The sequence below is a fragment of the Tyto alba genome, unplaced genomic scaffold (assembly GCF_018691265.1).
Source record: "Tyto alba isolate M040663 unplaced genomic scaffold, T.alba_DEE_v4.0 Super-Scaffold_48, whole genome shotgun sequence".
NCBI classification, from domain to species: Eukaryota; Metazoa; Chordata; class Aves; order Strigiformes; family Tytonidae; genus Tyto; species Tyto alba.
The window spans coordinates 15883-40208 of record NW_024881324.1 but is presented as its reverse complement, the minus strand read 5'-3'; the positions used below and the strand labels follow the sequence as shown (position 1 = coordinate 40208).

The 24326-nt window shown below is 48.7% G+C and overlaps 3 protein-coding genes across 11 annotated transcripts in view; 2 read left to right on the top strand and 1 right to left on the bottom strand.

The window, feature by feature from the left end:
- Positions 1 to 7120, top strand: LOC116960168. Of its 2 annotated transcripts, XM_042806820.1 has the most exons (7): positions 1 to 1408; positions 1745 to 1915; positions 2451 to 2492; positions 2819 to 2903; positions 3007 to 3060; positions 3570 to 4725; positions 5614 to 7120. In XM_042806820.1, exons 1-6 carry the CDS (start codon positions 654 to 656, stop codon positions 3720 to 3722), a joined length of 1260 nt encoding a protein of 419 aa, XP_042662754.1. In that variant the 5' UTR covers positions 1 to 653; the 3' UTR covers positions 3723 to 4725; positions 5614 to 7120. The 2 variants fall into 2 exon arrangements, with proteins under 2 accessions (XP_042662754.1, XP_042662753.1); XM_042806819.1 differs by lacking the exon at positions 5614 to 7120 and having other exon boundaries at positions 3007 to 3611.
- Positions 4699 to 9675, top strand: LOC122154794 (syntabulin-like). Its single transcript, XM_042806631.1, is given in 5 exon segments — positions 4699 to 4725; positions 5632 to 5791; positions 6799 to 6901; positions 7412 to 7561; positions 8470 to 9675. Coding segments are annotated over 5 exon segments (1356 nt in total). The 3' UTR covers positions 9386 to 9675.
- Positions 6894 to 24326, bottom strand: part of LOC122154811 (protein ecdysoneless homolog) — a 31942-nt gene continuing 14509 nt past the window's right edge. For 7 of the 8 annotated variants that reach the window (XM_042806821.1, XM_042806825.1, XM_042806826.1 and 4 more), the window contains one exon: positions 23353 to 23799. In XM_042806821.1, coding sequence (XP_042662755.1) covers positions 23537 to 23799 — 263 coding nt within the window. In that variant the 3' untranslated portion in view covers positions 23353 to 23536. Of the gene's footprint in view, positions 7488 to 22281; positions 22419 to 23352; positions 23800 to 24326 lie in introns of those variants that run through there. The other variant, XM_042806828.1, reaches the window with a different exon arrangement.

Here is a 24326-nt window from a genome sequence, read left to right as displayed (position 1 = left end):
ATAATAGCTTTAGCCTAAGAAGAAATTGTTTAATTACTTTTAGCAAAAGCAAAATTCTTCTATTATTTATCACACCTGGGATGCCGCTGCTCCCTTTTTACTTGGCAGCAAATGACAGCACCCCAGCCCCGCTCAGGCACCACTCGCCCAAGAGAAGAGTCTGGGGCGGCTACCTGGGAGCTCAGGTTGCTCCAAAGGCAGCAAACGGACTGCGGTAGCTGCCTGCCAGGAGTCCTGAGCAGCTCTCGGGCATGGACACGCCTCCGACGTCAGCAGAACATTTCGGGTAGGTGCCTTCGAGGACGCTGGGCCTGTGGCGTGATGCTCGTGCCCTGGGACAGGAGGTCTGTGAGCCAGCCCAAGCAGAGAAATGCACTGTGGCACCGAAGGGGCTGGGCTCTGGGGCAGTCTGACAGCTTTGGTGGGACTGCTGGGCTGACACTGGCGTGTTCACCAGGACCTCAGCTCACCGCTCTTGTGTCTTCCCTAAGCACAGCTGTCAGCGCTTTGCTGCCGAGGATTGCCTGTGCGCAGCCTGCTGGGAGCAGGAAATCCAGGCTGTTACCCATTTTTCTGCAGCGCAGAGTCTCGCCAAGGCTGGCCTGAGCCCTGGGCCCAGTCTGGAGGACCAGGTGGAAGGACTGAACATCACCATGCGCGGAGAGGTGGCGGCAGCAGGAGCCGAGGTGCTGAAGGGCCTTTTGGAAGGCCTTGGCTCAGCTGGCAGGGGCCGGGCACAGAGCGTCTCTCCTGGCTCCGAGGGGACTCCTGCCCGCAGCTTTCTGCCTTGTTCAGGACCCTCGGCTTGGAGGGAGCTCCTGTTGTTTGCTGGGAGTGTGGGAAGAGCCATTCGAGTAGGAGCAGCTCCTGGAGCCCCGGAGCCCCCCCGCCCGCTGTGTGCCCCCGCCCTGGGCGTGGCCCCCCCGCGCATCACAAGGGGCACCAGTGGTGTCACGGACACCAGTGTCTCCCGGTGCGGCACTGTGCTGGCGCGGGCAGTGCTGGGGAGAGACGGGCTCTGGCAGGAGCACCCTGGCACGGGGACATCGCTGCCCAGCCTCGGAAGGCCTTGCGGGGCCTTGCTCTTCCCCGTGCTGAGCGCTTCCACAGCCCAAGTGTCTGCCTGGCCGCAGCACGATGGGCCAGCTGCCCTCCTGCTTCTCCCGGTGCGTGCCTGCTCTGTCCCTCTGGCACCGGGCACGGCCTGTTCCCGGCAGAGCCGCGTGCCTCACGCTCGCAACCGTGTCCTTTGCAGGGGCGGCTCTGGTGGCAGCCAGCTGGGTGCCCTCGTGTCCCGACGGCATCCCGAGCTCCTCCGCTGCGACTGTGTGGAGGTGACCTGGCGTGGGAGGAAGAGGAGGAGAGACCTCCTGCTTTTCCAAGGCGCCCTTGCTTTTGCCAAGCGCAGGTAAGAAGAGAGGATGGCAGTACTCTCTCTTCCCACCTCCTGACTCCAATACCAGCCGTCAGGAGGCATCTCGCAAAGCCCTCTCGGGCTGGCCATTGCTCCAATGGCCCAGAAAGTCCCAGGGAGGCTCTCTGGGGAGGGTCGGCCGCTCAGCAACCAGGGCTACAAGAGTCAGGGGGTGTCCCCGGCAAAGATGTTGCCGATTTGGGTGAGCTGTGAAGCTGGGCAGCCCTTCCCAGGGCTCTGTCAGCTGCAGTGGCTCTCCCAAGGAGGATTTCCATGGGTGCCCCCCCAGAAGGCAAGCTCACCATCAGCCCCTGCTCTTCCTGGCTGCAGATGTGGCACCAGGTTCTGGCTGCAGCACAGGGTGCGTCTCAGCGAGCTGTGGGTGCTGTGCCAGGAGGAGGAGGCGTGCGCGTGTGCACAAGAAGATGCAGCGTTGGGCCTGGACTGCAGCTGTACCCTCATCCTCGTCTGGCCCACCAGCCTCTGCGGGGTCACTTTCGGGTGAGTCGCGGTGACGTGTCACCCAGGCGTTGGGCTGTCTGGCCCAGTGCTCGCCTTCAGAGCCCAGCTGGCTCCTCAGGTTCACGGCACGGGGCGGGGAGGGAAAGCAGAGGCACCGCTTTGCTTGGGCAGCGTTTTGCAGCTCGGCTTCTCTTCTGAGCTGAGCCTCTCCCCTCTGGAAACAGCCCGTGCACAAGGTGTGCGCTGTCAAAGGGGTGAGGCAAGGCGTGGGCTGAGGCGGGGGCTGTGTGCAGACAGGCGGTCCCGTTTGCTCCCAGGAAAACCCAGGTGCAGTTCTGGCAGAGCTGGGCTGTCGCTCCCCGCTCTGGAGAAGCCCCGTGTCTGCGACAGCGCTCCTCAGCTCAGGGGCATCCCAAAGGCTGCAGAGTTGCAGCATCAAAAGGGACTCCTGGAGAGACGAGGCTGCGTCATGAGCAGACCCTCCTTGGCTTTGACTTTGTTCTCCGGAGGGAAAACTGCACAACACCTAGCTGGTGGCAGTGGGGTGTGACACTGGTTCTCCTGTCTCCTGCAGCTCGCAAGAGGTGAAAGAACTCTGGCTGGACGCCATCCTCAGGTAAGCCCTGCTGGAGTAGCAAACCTCTGGTGCCACCGTGGCAGTTGGTGGGATGCTCCAGCTGCAGCTGCAAGGCAGCTCGAGGGTTGGGGCAGAGGTACCCGCACTGCTGGGGCAGCTGCGGGGCAGCACTGCCCGAGCTGCTCAGCCTTGCCTTGGGAAAGTAACAGCAAGTCAAGATCCAGCTGTCGCCACTTGCCCCTTTTGCGCCTGGACTTCTTCTTTGGCTGTTTGGATGCAAATGGTGCTGGACGGGCTGTCAGGGGAGAGGGCTAAGCCAGGCTCAGTGACACAGAGCTCTCCCTTTGTCCATTCCCTGTGCACAGGCAAAGCAGCACAGCCCAGGGAACGAGAGTGACCACACTGCCCTCGCTTAATCTCCTTGTATCGGTCTTGGGCCTCTGCAGAACTGTAAGTGTCTAAGTTGTTCCAGCTGGCTCAAGGGAGTGACGCTGCTTTCTAGCACAGACCGTCAGAGGAGCGTCTCCCACTTGGCCTTTGTTCTCTTGTCTAGCCGGTGACGATGACTGCCCAGATCATCGAGACTCTGGTTCAGTGCCAGGCAAAAGTAAGCAGTGGCTACCTTTCTCCACCTTGGCATCGTGTATGGGTGGGAGAGGCCTCAGGAGAGGAAGGGCAGCTTTTCTGGGATGGGAAGCCATCAAGACAGAGGCCTCTTTCTCCCTGGTGGGGTTTGGGCAGAAATCTCCAGTGCCGGGGCGGAGAGCACAGACGGGCAGCCCGTGTCCCCTGTGCTCCACACCAGTGACTGGTGCCCGGCTGTGGCTTTTCTGGACCACACAGCAGCCGAGAAGGGTGCTGGGGCAGTGCCCTGTGGGCAGGTCCCGAGGAGCTGGGTGCAGCCCCAGCCTTGGGAGCAAACACCCCCGTGGGGCACAGAGACCGTGACTCCCCCCTCCTCGGGCTCGTGGCCCTGAACTGCAAGTCTGTGGGGCCAAAGGCCTTCGCCTTCATTTCCCCGTGGGGAGAAGGATTACCACTTCCACACGGAAAGTAATCTGGGACGGATTCTTTTTCCTGCTGCCTGCCCAGAGTATCCCACATTGCTGTCCTCAGGCTCAAAGGCACCGAGAAGACTGCAGTAGAGCCCTGGCCAAGCAGCAAGAGAGCCCAAGCAGCAAGAGAACCCAGATGCAGCTGGAGCCCAAAGTGCCTGAGCCTGAGGACAGCAGCGAGCACGCTGATGTGCAGACAGGTAGAATGCTGTAAAGCTTTGAATTTCAGGTCCAACTCAAAGCACGTGGATCCAGATGAACCTGGAAAAGGCAATTCATGGGGCATTTGGGAGCGTCCCCTTGGGTTGCGGTTCTCTCACCGTTGCCCTGGTAACATCCTGGAATTCACCGCTTTGAACGTTAACACACGGGGCGAATTAGGGTGACCTTTCCCAGAGGTTAGATGACCTTTCTTCAGGTTTCAGTGCACCTCCTGGCACACAGGCCAGGGCTTCTTGCTTTGGTCTTTCCAGATGCTCCTCAGACGTGGCCTGAGGTTTGTGAACAGTGCCACTGCCGGCGCCCTGCCAAGCCTGCTGCACTGCTGCCCGGCGGCCCCCAGGCTTTTCTCCATTGGCATTGGGTTTCTCCCAGAACGAGGTGGTCTGCGCTGAAAGTTTTGGTCTCTTACGGCCTGACTGATGCAGGTTGTCTCGTGGCCTCTGTAGCCCTTCTTTTCTGAGCAAGGTCTCTCAGCTCTCCCGTAGGAGACAGGTCCAGTTCAGACCAAGTGCCCACATTTCAGATGTGCTCTCACCTCCAGGGCTCTTCTGGCCAAGGTAGGAAGGGAACGTGCATGTTCTTCACGGTGAGAGCCGGCGCTCTGGACTGTGATGACCGACATCTGCTGAGTGACAATGCTGCCGGGACCCTTCCCGAGGGGGGCAGCAGATGGCATCAGAGGGTCGCTCCTCACTTGGGGTGCAGGGTTTTGCCAGTTTCCTTCAGAGGAATCATTTTGCAGCACATTCTTGGCATGTAATTTGGCCTGCGGAATCAACAGGCAGAGTCGTGGCTGTTAAAGCTCATCTGACCCCAACACGTGTCATTCCTTATGCCTTTGCTTTCCAGAGCTGTGTTCAGATGAGCCTGAGGACCACGGAATAGAGGCGGGCGTGGTAGGTCAGGCAGACGTGCCCCTTGAGCGACCACCCTCGTTGCTCTGCAGCCTGGCAGAGGGCAGAGGAGCCATGGCCAGGGCAGCCGACGAAGGAGAGGTATGAGGCAAAGCTGGGCTCACAAACCCTGTAGCAAAACAGCCCCTATCTGCAGTCAGTTTCTGTGGCAGAACCGAGGCAGCAGACTGCTTTCTTGGAAGCAGTCATGCTCTGGTGACTTTGCCTCGTTAGATGGCTCATCAGGAAGGCAAGCCTGAGAGCATTTTTTTTCTGTACCTCGTACAGTTCTGAGTCAAGCGCTTAGCTTAGCTGTGTTTCTGATGATAACGCCCTAAACGAATACTCGCAAGGCTCTGAAATTCCAAAAAGTATCCTTCTACCTTAAAACCTAAGTAGTAGCGCACCTGCACCCGTGATTTCCAAGCTCTCAGTATGAGTAATTCCCAATCAGGAGTAAGCAGAAAAGGAAAGCCTTTATTATTCATTCTTACTCAACTTTACACATGTGGTTTCTCAGTCTTGCCTTCTAAGGATATAGTCAGATTTCCCGTTTGTTATAACAAACAGGGTAGGGAAACACCCAGGAATGCTGGAAAGTGCAGAAAATCCTGGACCACCTTCCACTTGCCCCACGGCTAACTGTCATCTCTGTTTGCCACGCCAGTAAAGCCACGTGTCTGGAGATCAGGGCACACTAAAGCAGCAGGAAAGGCTTAGTCTGGCCACTCACCAGACGCTTGCCAGGCTTACCAAAAATAAAACCAGTACATCAAGGAAGAAGTTCCCCTCTAGCCCACAGGGGTTTTCCTACTGCACAGGTGCCATGCGAGCCTGCTTTCCAGCACTTTCTCCTGTGAATGCTTTTTGCGGAAATAGAGGTTGGAGGGACCAGGTGCTGCATATACTGATGTCCTCAGTCGTTCTGTTGTTTGCCGAGTCGTTCCTCCAGATCAGAGAAGTGACAGCTAAAGCCTGAATGTTTCACAGGCGGCGTTGTCTCGGCAGGAACCTCGCGAACGCCAGCAGACACAACCGCTGCAGGCACGGGAGGAGACCCCCGAGAAGTCGGCAGCTCGGGCGTTTGCTCAGCAGGTCTTTGCTGAGCTTGACCTGGTCTTGAAAAACCTTTGTGAGAGCAAGCGTTCTAATGACCCCATTGAGAGAGGTTTGTATTATTTTTTTTTTCTCTTTTTCACATGTGAGTGTAGCAATGTAACAGGCAGAATAGCCATAAAACAGACTTGCCAGTCCTGTTCTGCAGTGTTATGTGTGACAAGGAGAAAGTGTTGGTTGCAGGTCTTGGGTAGGGTCTTCTGATGAAAGTGGGAGCTGTGGGGAACTCAGGCCTGTTTGGATTCCAGCACGTAGCAGGAGGTAATGAAGACAGGCAGGCATCCTACCTCCTGCAGAGGGCCATGAGAAGCTGAGAGGATGGGAACCCCGTCTCCTCGTCCGGTCCTTACTGCTGGATGCTGTGCGTGTCCCAGGTGGTGTGATGGGGAGGGGATGTGCAGCCTCCTCCCAGTTCAAAGCTAAATGTGGCCCTGCAAATCCCAGCTGGATCCTTTCCCCAGTCAAGCAGGCAGCAGAAGGGAGCTTTCCTCAGCCTGCTCCTGTGTGGACCCTGCTATCTTTGGTGCGGTGTGAAACACCCACCCTGGTCTTAGAGAGGAGCCAGGCACCGAGCTGTTGGGAGCTTTTCAAGCCGACCTGCTTCTCGGCATGCCCAGGCACATCCTCAGCTTCTTCCACTGACTTTAGACCTCATGGTCGTGGAGAGAATGAGACAGGGGCAGAGGGAGAATACAAAAACAACCTCGCAGGAGCAACCTCATATTAAATAGAATAGAAGCAGCATTAGTGCTTCCTGGAAACACACTGCTTATGCTGTTAAAGACGGGAAGTAGAGACGTAGCTGTGAGTTAAAGGTTTCTAGGATAAATTAATCTCAGTCTCTTAAACATGCAGGTCCTTCCAACAGTGAGCATTACAACTGAATTCTCTCCACTTTTCCAGCTGCTTCTAATGACTTTACTGGACGTTTTTACACAGTCAGGCCCTCTCTCAAAGGGAGGGCACAAAGGGAGAATGCTTGTGATTTGCTGTTATTTTGAAAACAGTCTTTGTGTTCTACTTTCCATCATGTTTCCAGTCTTCCCTTTTCCTTTCCAGGGAGTGAAGCCAATTTAATCTCTTCAAGCAGCACAGGCACTATTTCAGCGCATCAAGTCCCCATGTCTGCTGCTGGAAGCAAAAGATCTTCTTTTTCTCTCGAGTAAGCACAGCAGTTTTTTCCGGGATAGTGCAAGTGTTGCTAGTGCAGAGGTAGACGACTAGGTCTGGTCTTGCAGCTAATGCGTACAGTATCAGTATTGTGAGTGTTAAAACAATTTGGGGAACACTATGCTCTCAGGCAACACTAACACAGATGAGAACTGTGATACAAGAAAGAAACAAAAAAAGAGCTGTATTTGGAGGAAAAAAAAAAAAAGAAGGTTTTTTAGTTCTAAAAAGTTTTTGTTGTAAAAGTATTTTAAAGTTAAATGTCACATTTGATGGCATGGCACTGAAACCAAGGACAGCAGATAGTAAACTCTGCACGACAGCCACAAACCAGCTGTTTCCTCAGGGATGTTGATTTGCCAGAGGAGCCACTTGTGAGGACACTGGGGAGCCCCAAATGAGTCAAGCTTTGTATCAGTCTATGGGAAGTCTTTCTTTTTGGCAGGACTGAAGACCTCTAGGAGTGATGTTCTGTGACGGTTTGGGTTTCTTCCCTTTCCAGGCAATCAGGGATATACATTTCTTGTGGTGACAACCACGGCATTGAGCCACAAAACCGAGAGCAGTACTTGAGTCATCTGCAGCAGAAAGAAGTTACAGTACAGCATTTGAAAACAAAGCTGAAGGAGTCTGAGAGCAAACTTCAAGAAAGGTATATTTCACTTCGGAAAACAGAGTTAGAATGATTTACTCAGGAGCGTTTTGGGGTGGGAATCCAGGACCTTTTTTCTCATTTTCTAACCATGTAAAGACTTCATGAAGAAATCTGAAATAGGATCAGACTGATTAGTTGTTTCAGGTTTCATCGTGATGCTCAGTGCATACGTACCATGCGGCTTAGTTAAGAATACGGCTGTCTGTCTCTTTTCCCTATTTTTGAACTTGCCCAATAGAATATTTTTAAAGGGTAGTTTTTTACCAGTCTGATTTAGCACTGAGACCTTTTCTACATCAAGCGGTTTTTACCTGCAAGCATGTATTTGCTCCATCTCTTGTTCCACCTCGCTCAGAGACAGATGGCTACCAACGTCCCCCTTCTCCCCTAGCGAAAGAAAAGCTCTTACACACACCAGCGTGCCCACTGGTGGTTTTGCCCCTTGGGGACTGAATGGTTCACAACAGCCCTTTGTATGGACGCGAAGCGAAGCAGTGACACACAACCCAGGCGGGCACAGAGCGGGCTCTGCACGGAGCCCCAGGGCCAGAGGCCCAGGGAGCGCTTGGTCCCGCTCGCATCGCCCGACCTCCGCATCTGCGCGGGCTGGATCTCACGTGGGGGCCCCCTCTCCCCACTCCTCGCAGGCCAAGGCAGCAGCCCCTGGCCCCACGCGGGGCTGGGTGGGTGCAAAGCAAGGCGGGGGGCTGCAGCCCCGAGCCGTCCTGTGCCCGAGGCCCGTGTTGGCTCTGGCTGCAGGTGCCGAGCTGCTGGCAGGCACGGGGGACGCATCCGGGCAGCCGCTTCCCATCGCCTCCAGGGCGAGGCAGGAGGCCAGACGGCAAGCGCTGCACTCTTTCACTGACCGTCCACAGCACTGCCACTGCATTTTGCTTTTGCTGCAGGGAAACAGAAATAGAAGAGCTCAAGGCTCAGCTGGCACAGATGAAGGAAGACTGGGTTGAGGAAGAGTGTAAGCATGTGGAGCTGGAGCTGCACTTCTGGGAAGCGAGAAGGGAAAGGCACAAACTCCAGCAGGCTGTTGAAAGCATGAGAAACAGCTTGGCTGAGAAAGAGAAAAAATTTCAGAAATACTTCATAGACATAAGCATTGAAAACAGGAAACTGGAAGCTTTGCTGCAGGGCATGGGGATGGCTCAGAAGAGCTCTGTGAGAGATGAGCAGTGCCTGGAGTCCACGTGGGACTCAGAGGGGAAGCCGTTAGCGTTGTGTGCCACGATGCCAGGCAGCCTCACCACGGAGGACCAAGCTCTGGAGGAGGTGGCAGGCAGTGGGCTGCTTCTTAATGAGGACACCGCTAACGGGACTGACTCATTTGAAGAGTATTTGACCGCCACAACTTCTGGGTCGAGCGATCCAGCTCCCTCCAGTTCCTCTGAGTGTCAAGAGATGCTTGAAAATGTTCTGGATGAAAAATCAACTTCTTCTCAGGAGGAGGAGAAAATCAGCAAGGTGATGGTGGAACAGGCCATCCCAACTGACCTGGTGCCATAAAGCCTAGATGTGGAGTAGCTCATTCAGAACATCTTCAGAGCTCGAGATGCCTGCCCTCTAATCCCACCTGCTTCACTGAAGGAATTGGGTGAAATTTCTCTCGGAAGCGTCCGTGATTCTGCTACACTAGTGGACTTAACTCGGAGTGATCCAAACTCTGCCGTCCTCTTGTCTCCTAGGGAGTCTCCATGCAGGAAGGTGGAGCACAGAGTTAATAAAAACTGTTTTGTGAAAGAACTTGATTTTGCAGAACCTCATCATGCTGAAGCTTTTGGCTATGTCAATACCCTCTCTCGGACAGCTTGAGTATTTCACTAGTCTTGTGCGTATACAGGGACTGTAACCGAAAATGTACATTGTTGGGAGCCTTGAAACATCTTACAATGATAAGTACAGACGTGGATACGCTCTGAATATTAAGACCTGCCTCATCCTTGTGATGCCAGGTTCTTAATTACTTGGGCTGGCCACAAAGATCCAGGACGGTTCCTTAAGCATTGTATTAAGGAAGGGAAGGGAAATCTAACAGACAAGTTGTCTCTGTCTCTCTCTCTTTCTCTCTTCTCCTTTCTTTAATGAATTGGAACTAGCTCCAAGTAAGCATGGGACTTGTCTGCCTAGTTAAGAAGTTGCCATTGAGTATTTGTATCTAACCACTTGCCATGTCTTTTGTATTAATAAATTGTTAAGTGGGTTGGCTGGTGGTGTTTCACCTCAGTTCAGTACAAGGGTATCTCAAACTTGGTCGTAGGTCCCAAGGGGAGGGAGGCTGTTTTGAACAGCTTCTTTTGGGCTGCAGCATTTCTAAATTGTCGTCACGGACAGGATGCCCTTGTGACACTGAACCAACCAGAAGGGATCAGGGCCCTTAGCATGGCCCCTTCTTTAAGGAAGTGCCTGACAGGAGAGAGGACAGTGGATCTTCTTGGAAAGATCCACACTGGGTCCGTAAATGCACACTAGGCCGAATACTTTAGAGTAACCCTTTCGTATTGTGTAACAGTTGTTGTCGGGATCGATTTGGGGATCCAACAATAGCAGAGAAGCCCCTCCTTGAGAAATCGAAGGGCTATAAATCCCTGTCCTCTCCTCTTGGCATGGCTTGGGCCCAAAAGAATTGGCAGGCATTGGTGGATAGGATCACGCTTTTGGCAAAGGAATGAAAACTGGGATTGGGGAAAGGAAAAGCAACCATCTGTGCTGTTCTAGGGGCTGCGTTAATTGCGGCTGGAAAGGAAAAACAAGCAGAGAAAGAGACAATTGAGTGCTTGCAAGAGCAGATAAGAAACTTGCAAAGTCATCTCACTGCTGAACGTAACACTCCTCAGAGGCTTCATGCAATTTTGCCAAATTCACTAGACTGAGAGAAAATCTTACGGTATGAATCGCAAGAAAACAGGCAGGTGTTTGATGAGAGGTTAGATCCGGGCTCCGATCAGGATAGTGAACTGGGATTTTTGGGTTTGGCCAAAATACAGGGAAAATACTCTCAGGGCCCCTGACAAACTCAAACAGAGTAGGTCTGGAGAGTCTCCCTCACCAGGAGAGATCATATTCTGTCGAGTTAAGATGAAGCTAGAGGATACTGGGGACCTGGAGTTTTATTAACTACCAGTGATAACCATGAACCCTGGTCCTTGACCCAGAGGGTGGTTTATTGGGCAGGAGGATTAGACCCAATGGAAAGAGGGGACCCTTTTTGTATTAAAACACCCATGTCAGGTCACATTTTGGAAAACGTGCAGAAAACTGCTTGCCTCCAATTAGTGCATGACCACTTGCTGTGCCCACGACAGCCCTCCCCCATGCAGTGTGTGGCAGACCTTGAGAGGTTTCGTTTCATCCTTTAATCAGCAGAGGACTTCCTAATGTTTTAATAGCCAATAGTAAACTCTGCACGACAGCCACAAACCAGCTGTGTCCTCAGGGACGTTGGTTTGCCAGAGGAGTCACTTCTGAAGACACTGAGGAGCCCCAAATGAGTCAAGCTTTGTATTTGTCTATGGGATCGCTAGCCGGGAGCGGGCAGGGTGTCAGTCGACAGGCGGTGAGCAATTGCATTGCACATTACCCATTTATACTGTCACCGTATTATTTTATTACTGTTATTAAACTGCCTTTATCTCAACCCTTGAGTCTTCCTTTGCCCCTCTGATTCCCTCCCCATTCCCAAGTGGCGGAGGGTGGGCAAGCAGCTGCATTGTGTTTGGCTGCCGACCAGGCTCAAACCATGACACCTAGCAAGCCAGATTGTTCAGCCGTACTGGCTATCTCTCAAATGCCTAGATTCAGATCAGGGAGAGAAGGGGCTGCTCCAGAAAAATCCCAACCCAGGCTGTAACACAGACACTGCCCAGATGCCCTCCAAACAGAGAACATACAGCTCCTGGCTCTCAATGCCCTAAGGCACAGCTTAAGAGCAGTACTTGACCTAAGGTCACAAGTAGTGATACAGGGAAATAACTGCTTTGCAATTTCGGAAAAATTTTGTTTGCCTTGAATGTTATTTTGACGCCTTGAGTGTTCTTTTGAAACTTGTTTATTAGAGACTGGTGCCTAAGCTTATCAGGGACTGGTATTCGCTAAGGACTGTGTGTTAGACGCAGGGGGGGATAACAAGAATAACGGTGTCAGCTTGACCAAAAAACTGGTTAAAAGGCTGCTGAGATCACCAAGTACAAATAGAGCATGCGTGAATGGCTAAAGTTCATCTAAAGGACAAAAGAGGAAGAGGAAGATAAGACCCCTGAAGAAGTAAATGACCACCAGAGACAGATCTGAGTCTGTGCAAACTAAGCCCACCTTGCTCATATATACGTATGTTTGTGTTGCGTAATCCCATGAATATGTATATCTGCATTGCATAAATTTTTGGCAAAGTGTGCTGTTGGTGTGCAAGCTAGGAAGAGCGATCCCCCTTGCACCCAGCGCTGCAATAAACATACCTGCTTTATGACTCTTTGTGAGTTGCAGAGTTTGTTTCCGCGCTTCAATTTGGCGACCCCAGTGGGACCCTCTCTGCCCGGCCGCAGGACTGGCTGAGAGGGGGACGTCCTAGGCGCGCCCCGAGGCTTCTCAGAGGACCTCCCTCGCTCATTCGATCACTGCGGGGGCAGACAGGGACCCTCGGGGGACCAGGGATGTGGATTTAGGAGGGGATATCTGTAAGCCCTGAGGAGACGTCCTACGCGAGGTAAAGAGCATTGGTGCTCACCCCGGGGAGGCTGGGGTTTGAGTCCCCAAAAGGTGGTGGCAGGGTAAGTAGTACACCCTGACCAACGGTAGCTTGGGTTCTCCTGGCCACGGTGGCAGGAGCAGGGGGTTGCAACCATTGTTGTTGTAATCTGTTGTAAAAATCTGGTACCGTACATCATGTGTTGAGGTTTATGTTGTGATCACTGGGGCCTCTTTGTGTGACTGTGTGACTGTTGTATGAACGAGACGCAGTCTGACTGCGAAGCAAGTGTGGAGTTCCGATCTGCAATTCCATGTTCTCTGCGAGGAGAGCGGCAGGAGATGAACGAAGCGCATGTTTTTAATGGGGAAGAGAAGTCTCGGTAAAGCTTGGAAATGATTTTTAGTGTAATAAATGTCAAGGGAATTGGTCTGACTGGGACAGAATTGAGCACTCAGGTCAGCTTAAAAGAGCGTATTGTGGGAACCTGGGAAACATACTAATGTTGGTTTTGAGGAGAGAGGGAAAGTGGGATGAAGTCTCATACACGGACATGTTCTTTACCCTCCAAAATCTCCCCGAGTACCAAACAGCCTGTGGACTGATGAGCCCACAGGATCCAATGGTTTTGGCTTTAGAGAAAGAAAATATGAAGGAAGGAAAAGGAAAGTTCAAGAGGTGTTGTTCAGCATGCAGTATAAGTGAGAGATGTACAAGATTGGGGAAAATAAGGGATCCTGAAACAGGAGACCTGCTGGAACATTACAAACCTCTGGTAAAAATACAACAAGAGAAAAGTGAGGACTGATAGGGGAACCCTTCGGTAGTCCAGTCTCCTCTCACACCCAGAGTAAAAAAGAAAAAGTAGTGGTACAAGCACCTCTGAGGGAAGCAGTGGGACAAAGCAGAGAGCCTGTCTTAATAAAGGTTCCCTTCTCCTCATTTGATCTTGAAACATGGAAAAATGGGGCAAAAAACTATCGAAGTGATTCTGTGGGGGTGACTAAACATTTCCAGTTTCTGATAAAACAGCATAATCCTGACTGGGATGCTATTCAATTGTTATTAGACCATATGACAGAAATGGAGAAACAGCTGATACTGAAAACAGTCCAAGATCTGGCTAGTGACTTTCTTAAGGATACAGGGGAGGATATAAAAGAATATTTCCCCTTACAAGACCCACGTTGGAACCCTAACAGAGGGGCACACGTAAGATTGCTGAATACATACAGAGATTGGGTTGGAAGAGGAATGGAGCGGGCTACCCTGAAAACAATTAATTGGTCAGCTTTATATGCCACTTGGCAAGGTCCAAGGGATACCCCCTCTGAATTTTTAGATAAATTACAGGATACTATGAGGCGGCATACTCCTCTAGACCCAGGGTCAGAAATAGGGATTCAGCGGTCAGGGTCTCTGTTCATCGGACAATCAGCAAGCGACATCCGGAGGAAGTTGCAGAAATTGAAGCCTGCAGAAAGCAGGAACCTGGAGACTTTACTAGATGAGGCACGGAGGGTGTTTAGCAACAGGGAAGAGGATAGCCAAAAAAGAGACCGGCGGGTGTTGGTAATGGTGTTACAAGAAAGAAAAGAATTCAAGAGCGTGGGACCTAAAAGGCCCTTAGGAAGAGACCAGTGTGCATGGTGTAAAGAATGTGGACATTGGAAAAATGAATGACCAGAGACAGAAAGAGGAAGGAAGGATACAGGCCCACATTAAAGAAGATCGACGGGGACCTGGGGGGGCCTACCCGGATCCACTGTTACATTAAAGCTGGGGACATGACAACGGAGTAGAGAATTTCTAGTAGATACAGGGGCAACATTTTCAGTTTTGGATCAAGCTTAACAACTATGGATGATAATTTTGTAACGGTAAGGGGAGCTACTGGCTAAAGTGAAAAGGCATACTTTTTAAAATCTCTTAAATTTAAATTGGGAAAACGGTTGGGAATACACAAATTCTTATATATGCCTAATTCGCTGAAACCTTTATTAGGCAGAGACCTATTGCAACAATTAAAAGCAAAAAATAACATTTGAGAGAGGAAAAATGGAACTTTGAGTAGGAGATGACCAACTAGATTGAACTTTTGAGTCTGGCCCTTATAGATACTCCTGTTATCTCAGGAATACCCGAGGAAGTTCAGAACCAGGTATATCCGGGGGTATGGGCCTTGGAGATACTCGGGAGAGCGAAAAATGCCTCCCCAATACTAGTTAGGCTTAAACCAGGGGTGCAGCCCATAAGAATTAGGCAATACGTCCATATGGAGAAGACAGGGAAGGAATGTGACCGATCATCGACTGATTCATTCAATTTGGGCTGTTAACAGAGTGTGAATCAGAGTACAACACTCCCATTCTACCAATCAAAAAGTCAGATGGGAGTTATTGAAGAGTACAGGATCTCACAGCTATTAATAAGACTGTTGAAGATCGTCGTGGCAAACCCATACGCATTATTAACTAAACTGGCATTTGAATTGATCTGGTTTATCATACTGGACCTGAAAGACACCTTCTTTTGCTTACCCTTGAGCCCAGAAAGTCAGTTGCTATTTGCATTTGAATGGGAAAACCCTGACTCTAGGAGAAAGGCCCAACTAACATGGACTGTGTTGCCACAGGGGTTTAAAAATAGCCCCACTCTTTTCGGAAACCAATTATCCAAAGACTAGGAGCAGTGGGAGTGACCACATGGAGTTGGAGTCATACTACAATATGTGGATGGTTTATTGACAGCCAGATAAATGAGAGAACTATGTACAGTATGGACAGTCAGTGTGCTAAATCTCCTCAGACTTAATGGCTATCGAGTCTCTCCACAGAAAGCCCAAGTGGCTCAGCAGCAGGTGACTTACCTCGGATACGAGATAACTGCTGGTCAGAGGTCTCTAGGCACAGCAAGAAAGGCGGCTATCTGTCAGACCCCACGACCACAGAGAGCTAAAGAACTCCCCACGTTCCTAGGAATGACAGGATGGTGTCACCTATACAGCTACGGACTCCTGGTAAGGCCACTCTATGAACTGCTGAAATCTAGTCAGAAAGACCTCACCTGGAACAGGGGAGCAGAAAGAGCATTCCAACAACTGAAAAGGAAGCTCATGGAGGCCCCTGCCTTGGGGCTACCAGATACTACTGAGCTATTCTGGCTGTTCTCCCATGAGAAACAGGGAACAGCCCTGGGAATCCTAGCCCAGAACATAGGACCATACAGAAGGGCAGTGGTGTACATCTCCAAACAGTAGCCTAACCACTGAAGAAAACGCACAAACACACTTACTGTTTCCCACAACCGGCTGCATAGTACCACGAGGACTACAACAAAAGTTACAGTTATTATGACATTGCTTATATTTCTTATGTTTATTACACATTCACACGAACAATATAGGTATTTCACAGGAGGAAGGGAAATTACTTTCCCCATTTTGTTGTTGTGGGTTTTGGTTGGTTGTTTTTGTTTTGGTTTGGTTTGGTTTTTTTTAATATAGATAGTTCAACAGCCACAACAGAATTTGGCAACAGAAAATCATTTCCAGCCTTATTTAGCAAGGAGTTATCAAGTAAACCCAAGGAAATGAAGACCTAAGGAATTCTTGGACATGAGCTGGCCACATACCACAGATCAATCAAGGTGTCTCTGGCACTTGCCAAATACACAGATAATCACACATTCAATTCAAAGTGGCTTGATACAGTAATTACAAACAAACCACAAAATGTAATACATGTTGCTGCTCTGCAGGCTTCACAGCAGATGCTAAGCCTCTAACAAGCAGTTGATCCTTCCCACAGCCTTACCTGGCGCTTTGAAACAGGTCTTCATTTATGTGCCTCACAGATACCCCTTCCTTGTATTACATAGCAAATACAAGGAGAATTCTCTGATAAAAGGTGGAGCGCTCATTTCCTCAGCATTTATAGTCACTACTGTTACAAGGCAAAGTTAGGCAGGTAGGGTTTTATGACACAGAATGTATTTTTTTAAGTGAACTGGCACAGGAAAAAAAAAAAAAAAAAAAAGACACCACCCTCTCAGGCTTAAGCTATGGTGAAAAGCATGCCTTTTCCCTGCTCTCAAATACCAGCATATTGGTAAATGGTATATTGTTTCCAACGACAGCTGATGCATCATCCTGTGTTGCCAGTCATTTGAAAAATCTGGAAAAAAGGAGAAAGACAGAGAGAGATACAGACAGACAGAGCACAAGATTCTTCTGCTCAGCTGAGAGAAGACACACCAAGCTCTAAAACTAGCTCTCCACTCTGCTTTCAGCTGTGCACTCTTCAGCAATCAGAGCCTGAGGCAAGGAGCTGTGCAGGCAGGAGCTGGTGCTGTGCCCACTGCAGTGCTGGGAAGCAGCACAGCCTTGGCTACGTGCGGCCAGGACAGCGGAGGGGAGGATCAAGAGGATTTCTGGGGGTGCTGTGACAGCCTGATGGGAAAAGCCGACAAGTGGGGACCGGGGCACAGCAGGAGTGCAAAGGGAACACTACACAAGGCACCTGGCCCCTCCCCAGCGAAAGCAAGCACAGCCCCATGCTTCGTGACACCACACAAACTCCTCCGAGGAAGGAGGGCCGCGGCCTCTGGGAGGCCACAAGTCTTTGGCCTCTGCCAGAGCCACTTGGCCGCCCTGTGAGCACAGCCCTGAGGCTCGCCAGGCCCGTCCTGCCCCAGCTGGAGCTGGGTGGCCTCAGGGGATGTTCAGCCCTCCTCTCCCCTCAGCCCTCCTCTCCCCACCAGCCCCAGTTTTTCCCCTGGGCTTTCCCCCCTCTCTTCAGTGAGCACTGAAGCAGTCTAGAGGCCCAGGGCATGCCCTCCTCTTTCTGCCACTTTTAGCAGCTGACACTGCTCTCTGCGCTAGGCAAAAGGCACCAATGACCATTTCCTAACCAAGACAAAAATGCAGACTCTAACAAGCCCCACGAGTCTGCAGAGCCCCACGAAGAAACAGTGAGGAAGGAGCCACTTCCTATCGGCACCCCGTGGGTGGCTAAAACACTTGTCATGCAGGTGGTGGGCAAATAAGAATATGAATACAGCTAGGGAAAGAAAGAAGAAAATTCATTAAAGAGAAACATGCTGAGCACACTGACCGTGTAAAGGAGAAAACCAAACCGATGCCGTTATTCAGAACTGCACACTACAATACCAGTGTGTATTTAAGAGCTTCTGAAAAGTTAATACTCCTTCTAAAATACTGACTAAATGGTAGATGATTTTTCACAAAGATTGTTTTGCAGCTAAGGGTCACATTCCTCACCTCAAAATCTATACTCAGTTCTGGATGGGACTCAATGAGAATTGATCCGGAATGCTGAAATTGTGAGCCAAGCCAGGGACATCACTAACACAGGAGAGCAAGTCTCCTACCCAGCTAACAGCTCCCACTAAATCCCTTCTGGGCTCTCCAGTTTTAAAGACATACAGGAAACATTATTAAACTATGCTGCAGGGGGGGCTGGCAGCCACTTCTGTAGCAAGGATGCTGAAGACATTTGATTTGCAGGAGGTTCATGTAAACTCAAGGACTTCGAATAGCAGGTAGTATCACGGACACCAAACTGCACCGGGACCCAGCTGGCTGTAGTTAAATACCATTCCTCCCAAGCAGCACCTCCTCGCCACTGACCAGGAGTTGGACTCACACTGGAAACACTGTTGGCCTGTGGGCTGCTGACTTCTGAGCTGAAGTGCACGCCCCCCAGCACCACAGGGAAGAGAAAGGCCCTCCGTCTTCATCTCCTTGCTATTCCATAAAGCCTATCGGTGGGAAGAGTGGCAACAGCCCAACTGTCCAGGCGTTTAGAAGAGTTTAAGAAGTTAAAGGTCTCTGCTGTCCCCTGGGATTAGAGAAGATATGTCGGAAAATTGGATAGGCAAAATTATCAGTGGAATGGGATTGAGTCTGAGTTCATGAATAAAGTCACCAATTGAAACTTTACTCACTTTGACACTGGTGTTCATAGTGCTTGGTTTAACTTATCATTGTTTAAAACGAGAACTAACCCGGAAAACAGAGTTTAATCAAATGATTATACAAGCAGAAGCAAGACAACGAGATAAGTCATTGAAAGATCCACCATCATATGACAATTTGGTATTCAATGAGACTACAATTTGAGTATGTGAAAGTATTGAGTATGATTATCAATACTTTCAAAGGGGGGAAATGTTGCAAATACCTTAATAAAACAGAATATTCTTTTGATTTTAGTTTAAAAGTATGATTTTGATTTAACATGAAGCTACAGTAGTTATGAGAATATAAAGTACACTAAGGCCCTTAGGAGTAAGCAACTAGTATGCTGTGTGCCTTGAACACTATAAGAATTGTTATGGACTCTGAATTAACACAATAGCTACTGGTTATGGATCCTGACTTGAAACAATAGGTATCAGAAGAAACTGGTTTGGTTGGGAAGATCGGCCAAGGGAAAGGTGAGCATTAGCCAAAGATGGAGTGAGCATGTGCAAGGATGGAGTTCAATCAGCCGACACAGTGAGGAAGACTATCGACGAGCACCAGAGGACCCCCGTCCAGTATAACCACGCATGCGTTAGGGACATTGGCATATGATAATAATTCCCAGGAAATAACATGAATATGCTAATCATTGCCCTCCCCCCATTCTATTGAAACCAATGAGTAAAGATGACCAATGATTTCTGTAGAATAGGAAGAGAGGTAAGGTGAGGTAACTGAAAGCCAATCATTATAAAGGTCAACTTAAGCTTTATGAATTTTGTTGATCCTATGTAACTACGACTCTGCTGAAAAAGTGTATAAATATGTGGTGCTTTGTACCTGTCGATGAACACGTCTTTGGCGGAGTTATCCCCCGTGTTCCCCAGTGCTGGAATAAAGAAGTGCCAGCTTATCTGCTTTGGGTAGGTAAGTTCTATTCGCGATTGCGACCGCTAACAGTATTCTGACTCACATTCTATCAGTAACCCATACTTCAGAAATTTATTAATTGGACCCTCCATTCCTTTGCGGTCCTTTAGTCTCAAAGGCTACTGCCTCCTCTGTACTGGTCCCTTTCCTTCTTTAAGTTTTATTACTATAGGGGGTACGTTCTTGGCTTTCCCTGGCATCCCAGTAGCCCACACTCCTAGATAGGCCTGATCAATAATTTCTTGAACTTCCGGTGCCAATTTATGTGTCTTTTCTGGATTCATCAGAGGCAGACTAAGCACCTCTATCAACCTTTGATCCCTCACCTTAGACTCCATTTTCCCTTTCCGCTTAAAAGTAATTTTTGCTCCCAATTGTTCTAATAAATCTTGCCCTAATAAGGATTGAGGGGAATTTGGCAAATAGAGAAACTGATGTATTCCATTCTATTTTCCCAATTTATAGGTAAGGGGGTTTGAAAAGAATGCCTTTTCCTGTTGGCCGGTGGCTCCCACTACATTTACAAAATTGTTGCTTATGGGTGCTAATTCTTGATTAAGGACAGAAAAGGAGGTACCTGTGTCGATTAGAAACTCTACCTCCTTTTCCTTCCCCCCTAGCTTAATGTTAACCAGGGGATCTGCTAAGGTAGATACCCCAGGTCCCTGTCAATCCGATGTACCCGTTCCTGCTACTAAAGCTGGTGGGGCAGAGGAACATTTAAGGCATTCGTTTTTCCAATGTCCTTCTTCCCAACAATGAGCACACCGATATCTTCCCAAAATCCATCCCCCACCTCATTCTCCCCGCATACCAAAGCCTCCATTTCCAAACTGCATTCCTCTTCCATCTCCTTTAAATCCCTCGTTAAATACTCCTCTTTGCTCTAAAGCTGCAATAGTAGCCTTAGCCATAACCTTAGTTAGTGTTCCCTTTTCTTTATCCTCCCGGTTCCTGAAAACCCTCCACGCTTCCTCTAAATTTTTTTCTAAGTCCCTTATGTTAGGTTCCTTTACTTCTGGAGCTTTTTCTTATATCAGTAGCTGATTGTCCCAAAACCAGAGACCAGCTGCTGTCGCCCCACATCAGATGAAGGGTCCAGAGTGGTACATTTTCTCATGGCTGTCCTTAACTGGTCCAAAAATTCTGTCGGAGTTTCTTTTGACCCTTGTTTGGCAGTGTAAAGTGCTGACTGTGGGGCAGGGTTTGGCTGCTCTCAGCAAAACCCCCAGCACTGCACAACTGGTAGAAGGAGAGGTCCTGGAACTTGTCGGCCACAGGCATTGGGAGGGATAAGAGAAGAACTTTGTTTAGAAGAAACAGAGTGCTGGCTCGATGTTTACACAAGAGTCATGGGTGGGTGAGGCTGTAAAAAACAATCACCCCGTAAAAGAGGAACTATTGTCTCTGTCCAAGATAGATTGTTGTAGATTAAGTGGGTGCTTAGAAAAATGCCTTTGGCATTAGCCAGTCTGTGAATGCATACTGTGGAATATAAACCGATCAGTCTTTGGCATGTTCTGAAGAAACCAAATAGTTTGTAACACCTCATCTAGGAACTAGTATAAATGTGAAGGATCATAATATGACTGACATTCTGCTTGCATCAAGCTGCTGTCCCGTCTCTCAGTCGCGGCAGCTGACCACTGAACAGCTTTTGGGATTGTATTGTCTGGCCCCAATTTAATCCAAACTCTCTATCTCCGTAACATTCTATAGTCATTTCTGTCATTTGGATCCCAGTGCAGGTCACCTACATTCCCTTGCAATGTTCCACCAGTAGTCTGAGCTTGCACATGGGTTCGAGCCGTTTTTAAAACTTTCTCTGTCTCAGTCATTTCTCCCAACATCAAATCCACATCTGACCAGTAAGAGTCTTGATTCTTGATTAGTATCTCCTTCCTACTCTCGCAGGATCATCTCAGTACCCTTTAACTATTCCTCTCCAGTTTTCTAAATCATTCGGGGAGGATGGGACCGTTACCTTTGCTGACCAATTTGCACCCATTACTTCCCTTAAGGCAGCAAGGAGTTGTGCCTCCTTTGGGGTTTTACTCCGGATGCGTGTCATAACTGGAGTGGGGGCAGAGGCACTAGTTCCCCCTTTTTCCTCCTCTCCACTGCTACTACCCCTGCCATTCTGGGTCAACAGGGATGATACTGGAGATAGTGGAGGAAAAGCAGGGGGAGGCAGGAAAGGCTGTACTAAATCCTCCTGTCAATCCTCCACCTCCCCCGGCTCGTCTGACAACTTTCAGCCATCACTGCCCAGTACTACATGCCGAACATCACCTCCTTAGCTTTGCTTGTTCCTGTGTCTCAGGTTTTTGTGCCTTTTCCAAGGACAAAACAAGAGAGTCCTGAGGTGCAATATTAATTCCACAATCCTTCTGCCACTCTGGGTGGCTTCACAGAGTGAAAAACATATCAGCATGCATCACTTCATCCCATTTCTTCTCCCTTCATAAGAACAACATTAATTGCAGGAGGGTATTATAATTTAAATTATAAATTAAAAGGCCATTTTTCCCAATCTTCCAGTTTATATAGGGGCCACCACTGATTACAATATTTAATTAGAGTTTTCTTATTTCCACTACCTCCCAGTGGTTCCTCTATTTCTTTCCCATGTGCCAGAATACACCCTAAGGGACTTTTCTTTAGAATGCTGCCGCTCTGATTTCTACCCATTTTATGAATCTAATGACCGATATAAATCGACTGGAAATAATAGTGGGGGGGATTTTAACACAAGCAGGGAGGATAGGATAAAGATTTAAAGCACTGGCACAAAACAACAAACAATTATATTTACTGTTATCTCCACCCGTTCCTAATTCAAGACACATGAAAGTTCGTATTACCAAACTTATAATCATTTCTCAGCTCACGTCCTTATATCCATATTCCAAATCCAAATACCAAAACCACAGCCAATACAGAATAAAACAACCACCAAATAACCAGAAGTGTATTCGGGTCTAGCTACCCGATACACCCAGCTCAGTGTGGGACATCTCCTCACAACTTATGGCTCTTTTGTCCAGAAGACTGGTCCCAATACCAGAAAACCAGAAAAAAAAAAAAAAAAAACAAAACAAACCACCAAACCTTATTGCTCAAGTAGTCCTTGTCTGCACCTGAAGCGATCTGGATGGGACGAGGAGTCCCTCCAAGAGAAATCTCCGGGGGTATCCCAGGGAGTCATCCTCTCAACGAGTCAAGCAGCCAGGCAGAGATTGTCCCATCTGGGTCGCCAAAATGAAGCCGAGAATTCAGTCTCAAAAGCCAAAATAGCTATTAAGCAGGTATTCTTTATTCCACTTGTCAGACGCCTAGGGGATCATTCCTCCTAATATGCGCACCACCGTAGTGGAGTTTATGATATTTATACACAATTCACTTACATGTTCATGTGATTTCTAAGAACTAATTACAATATCCATTACTTTTCCACACTGTCTTGACAGACAGGAATTTAGTCACCAAATGCGCACGCCAGTTAAAAATCATCACTTTCCATTATACAGATAAAGTTCCAAGAGAAGGACATAGAGGGTTACTGAGTCCTGGCTCACTTTCCTATGGGAGTGATCTTCTACAGGAACTCAAATAGTCAAGCTGCAGCTGCTTGCCTTACTACTGACACAGGGTAAAACAGGGAAATGAAACTAAGTCTTGGAAACAATGTGCAAGTTAAAGCCTCCCTAAGTTGGTTTTCTTCCCACCCCCCACCCCCCCACACAGAAAAATACACCATGGTGCAGCTGCAGCACATTTTGCTTGCGCATGTGATTTTCATTTTATTTTTTAATAATTAGTTAGCTGTTGGAGAATGGCTAAGGGAAAAGGGACATGGATCTAGAGATCCTCTTTGCGATGAGAGCCTCTTTTAAGTTAGCATGAGTAGGCCTCAGTCAGCAAGAGTGAACAACATGGGAAAGTACTGACTAAGGTCTTGAGATGAACATTCTCTATCTCGTCAAGGTTGGGAAACATTCCTTGTTCTTCTTTAATCAGTGGAGGATGGAGAAATGAGCATTCTTTGTTTCTCCTAAACTAACTTATCTGGGTTTTTCCCAGGGCTTGGGCCAACAAGCCCTGGCACGAGCTTGCTTGTATTTTATCCAATCAATGATTGACTAGTAGGCATAATTAGCAGAAGGATTATAAAAGGCTGTAATGAAAATCAATAAACTGAAGCACGCTTTATCACTCATACTGAGTCGGCTGCGTTCTTCCTCCTTAGCCTAGGTCCTCGGCTCGCCGTGCCCGGCAGTTAGCACATGATTAGAAGACACAAGTTTTTGATTACATTACTCGGAATGATCACTTTTAGTCTACTTCCTCTTTCCTACTAAAGCTCTCAAAACTTTATGCTACAAACTAGAACTCGAGGCATACTTACCCCTTTCTTTTGGATGGTGAAACTTTTACCAACGTTGTTATGCGCCAGTTCACTGTCCATCTCACTCATGTATGACTTGAGACTGCCTATAAGCTCATTAGGTGGCACCTTCTGGTCTTGCCTTTGATCTTCCACATCTAAGTCTTCATCACCCTCACTCGAGAAATCAAACTCTTCCTCTTCATCCAGATCATCAGAATCCAGCTCTTCTGAATCTGCCCCTACATATATATTATTTTGTGTCAGTACAGATAGCAAACAAATCAGCACAGCGACCATGGGTGACGGATGGATGACCCAGGAAAGCCAAATAACCATGAGATATTCTGACAAAAGAAACAAAGAAGCAAGCTCACCTAAAACTCTGTCTAACGCTTTTGTAAAAGAATCTACATCAAAGGTAACATGGGATTCAACAGGTGACCTGATATCTAAAAAAAAATTTAAATAAATAAAGCTTTTAGGCTTGCATAAGCTGACACAGACATAACCCATACGGCATACAGATTTCTCTCAAGCCTAGACTGAAGTTGGAACATTTGAACTGATGGTCTTGGAAGTGCTTAGAAGTCTGAGGACTGTATGAACTAGGAACGAAACAGCAACGGGAGGAGTTCCTGGCATGAAAGAGAAAATAAACCCAACAACTTTAACCATTTGTTGTGGTCAAATAAAAATTGCACCGAAGGGAACCAAAATAAACATGCCTGAATCTTTCTGGAACAAAGTGGTGGTGTTATATCTCATA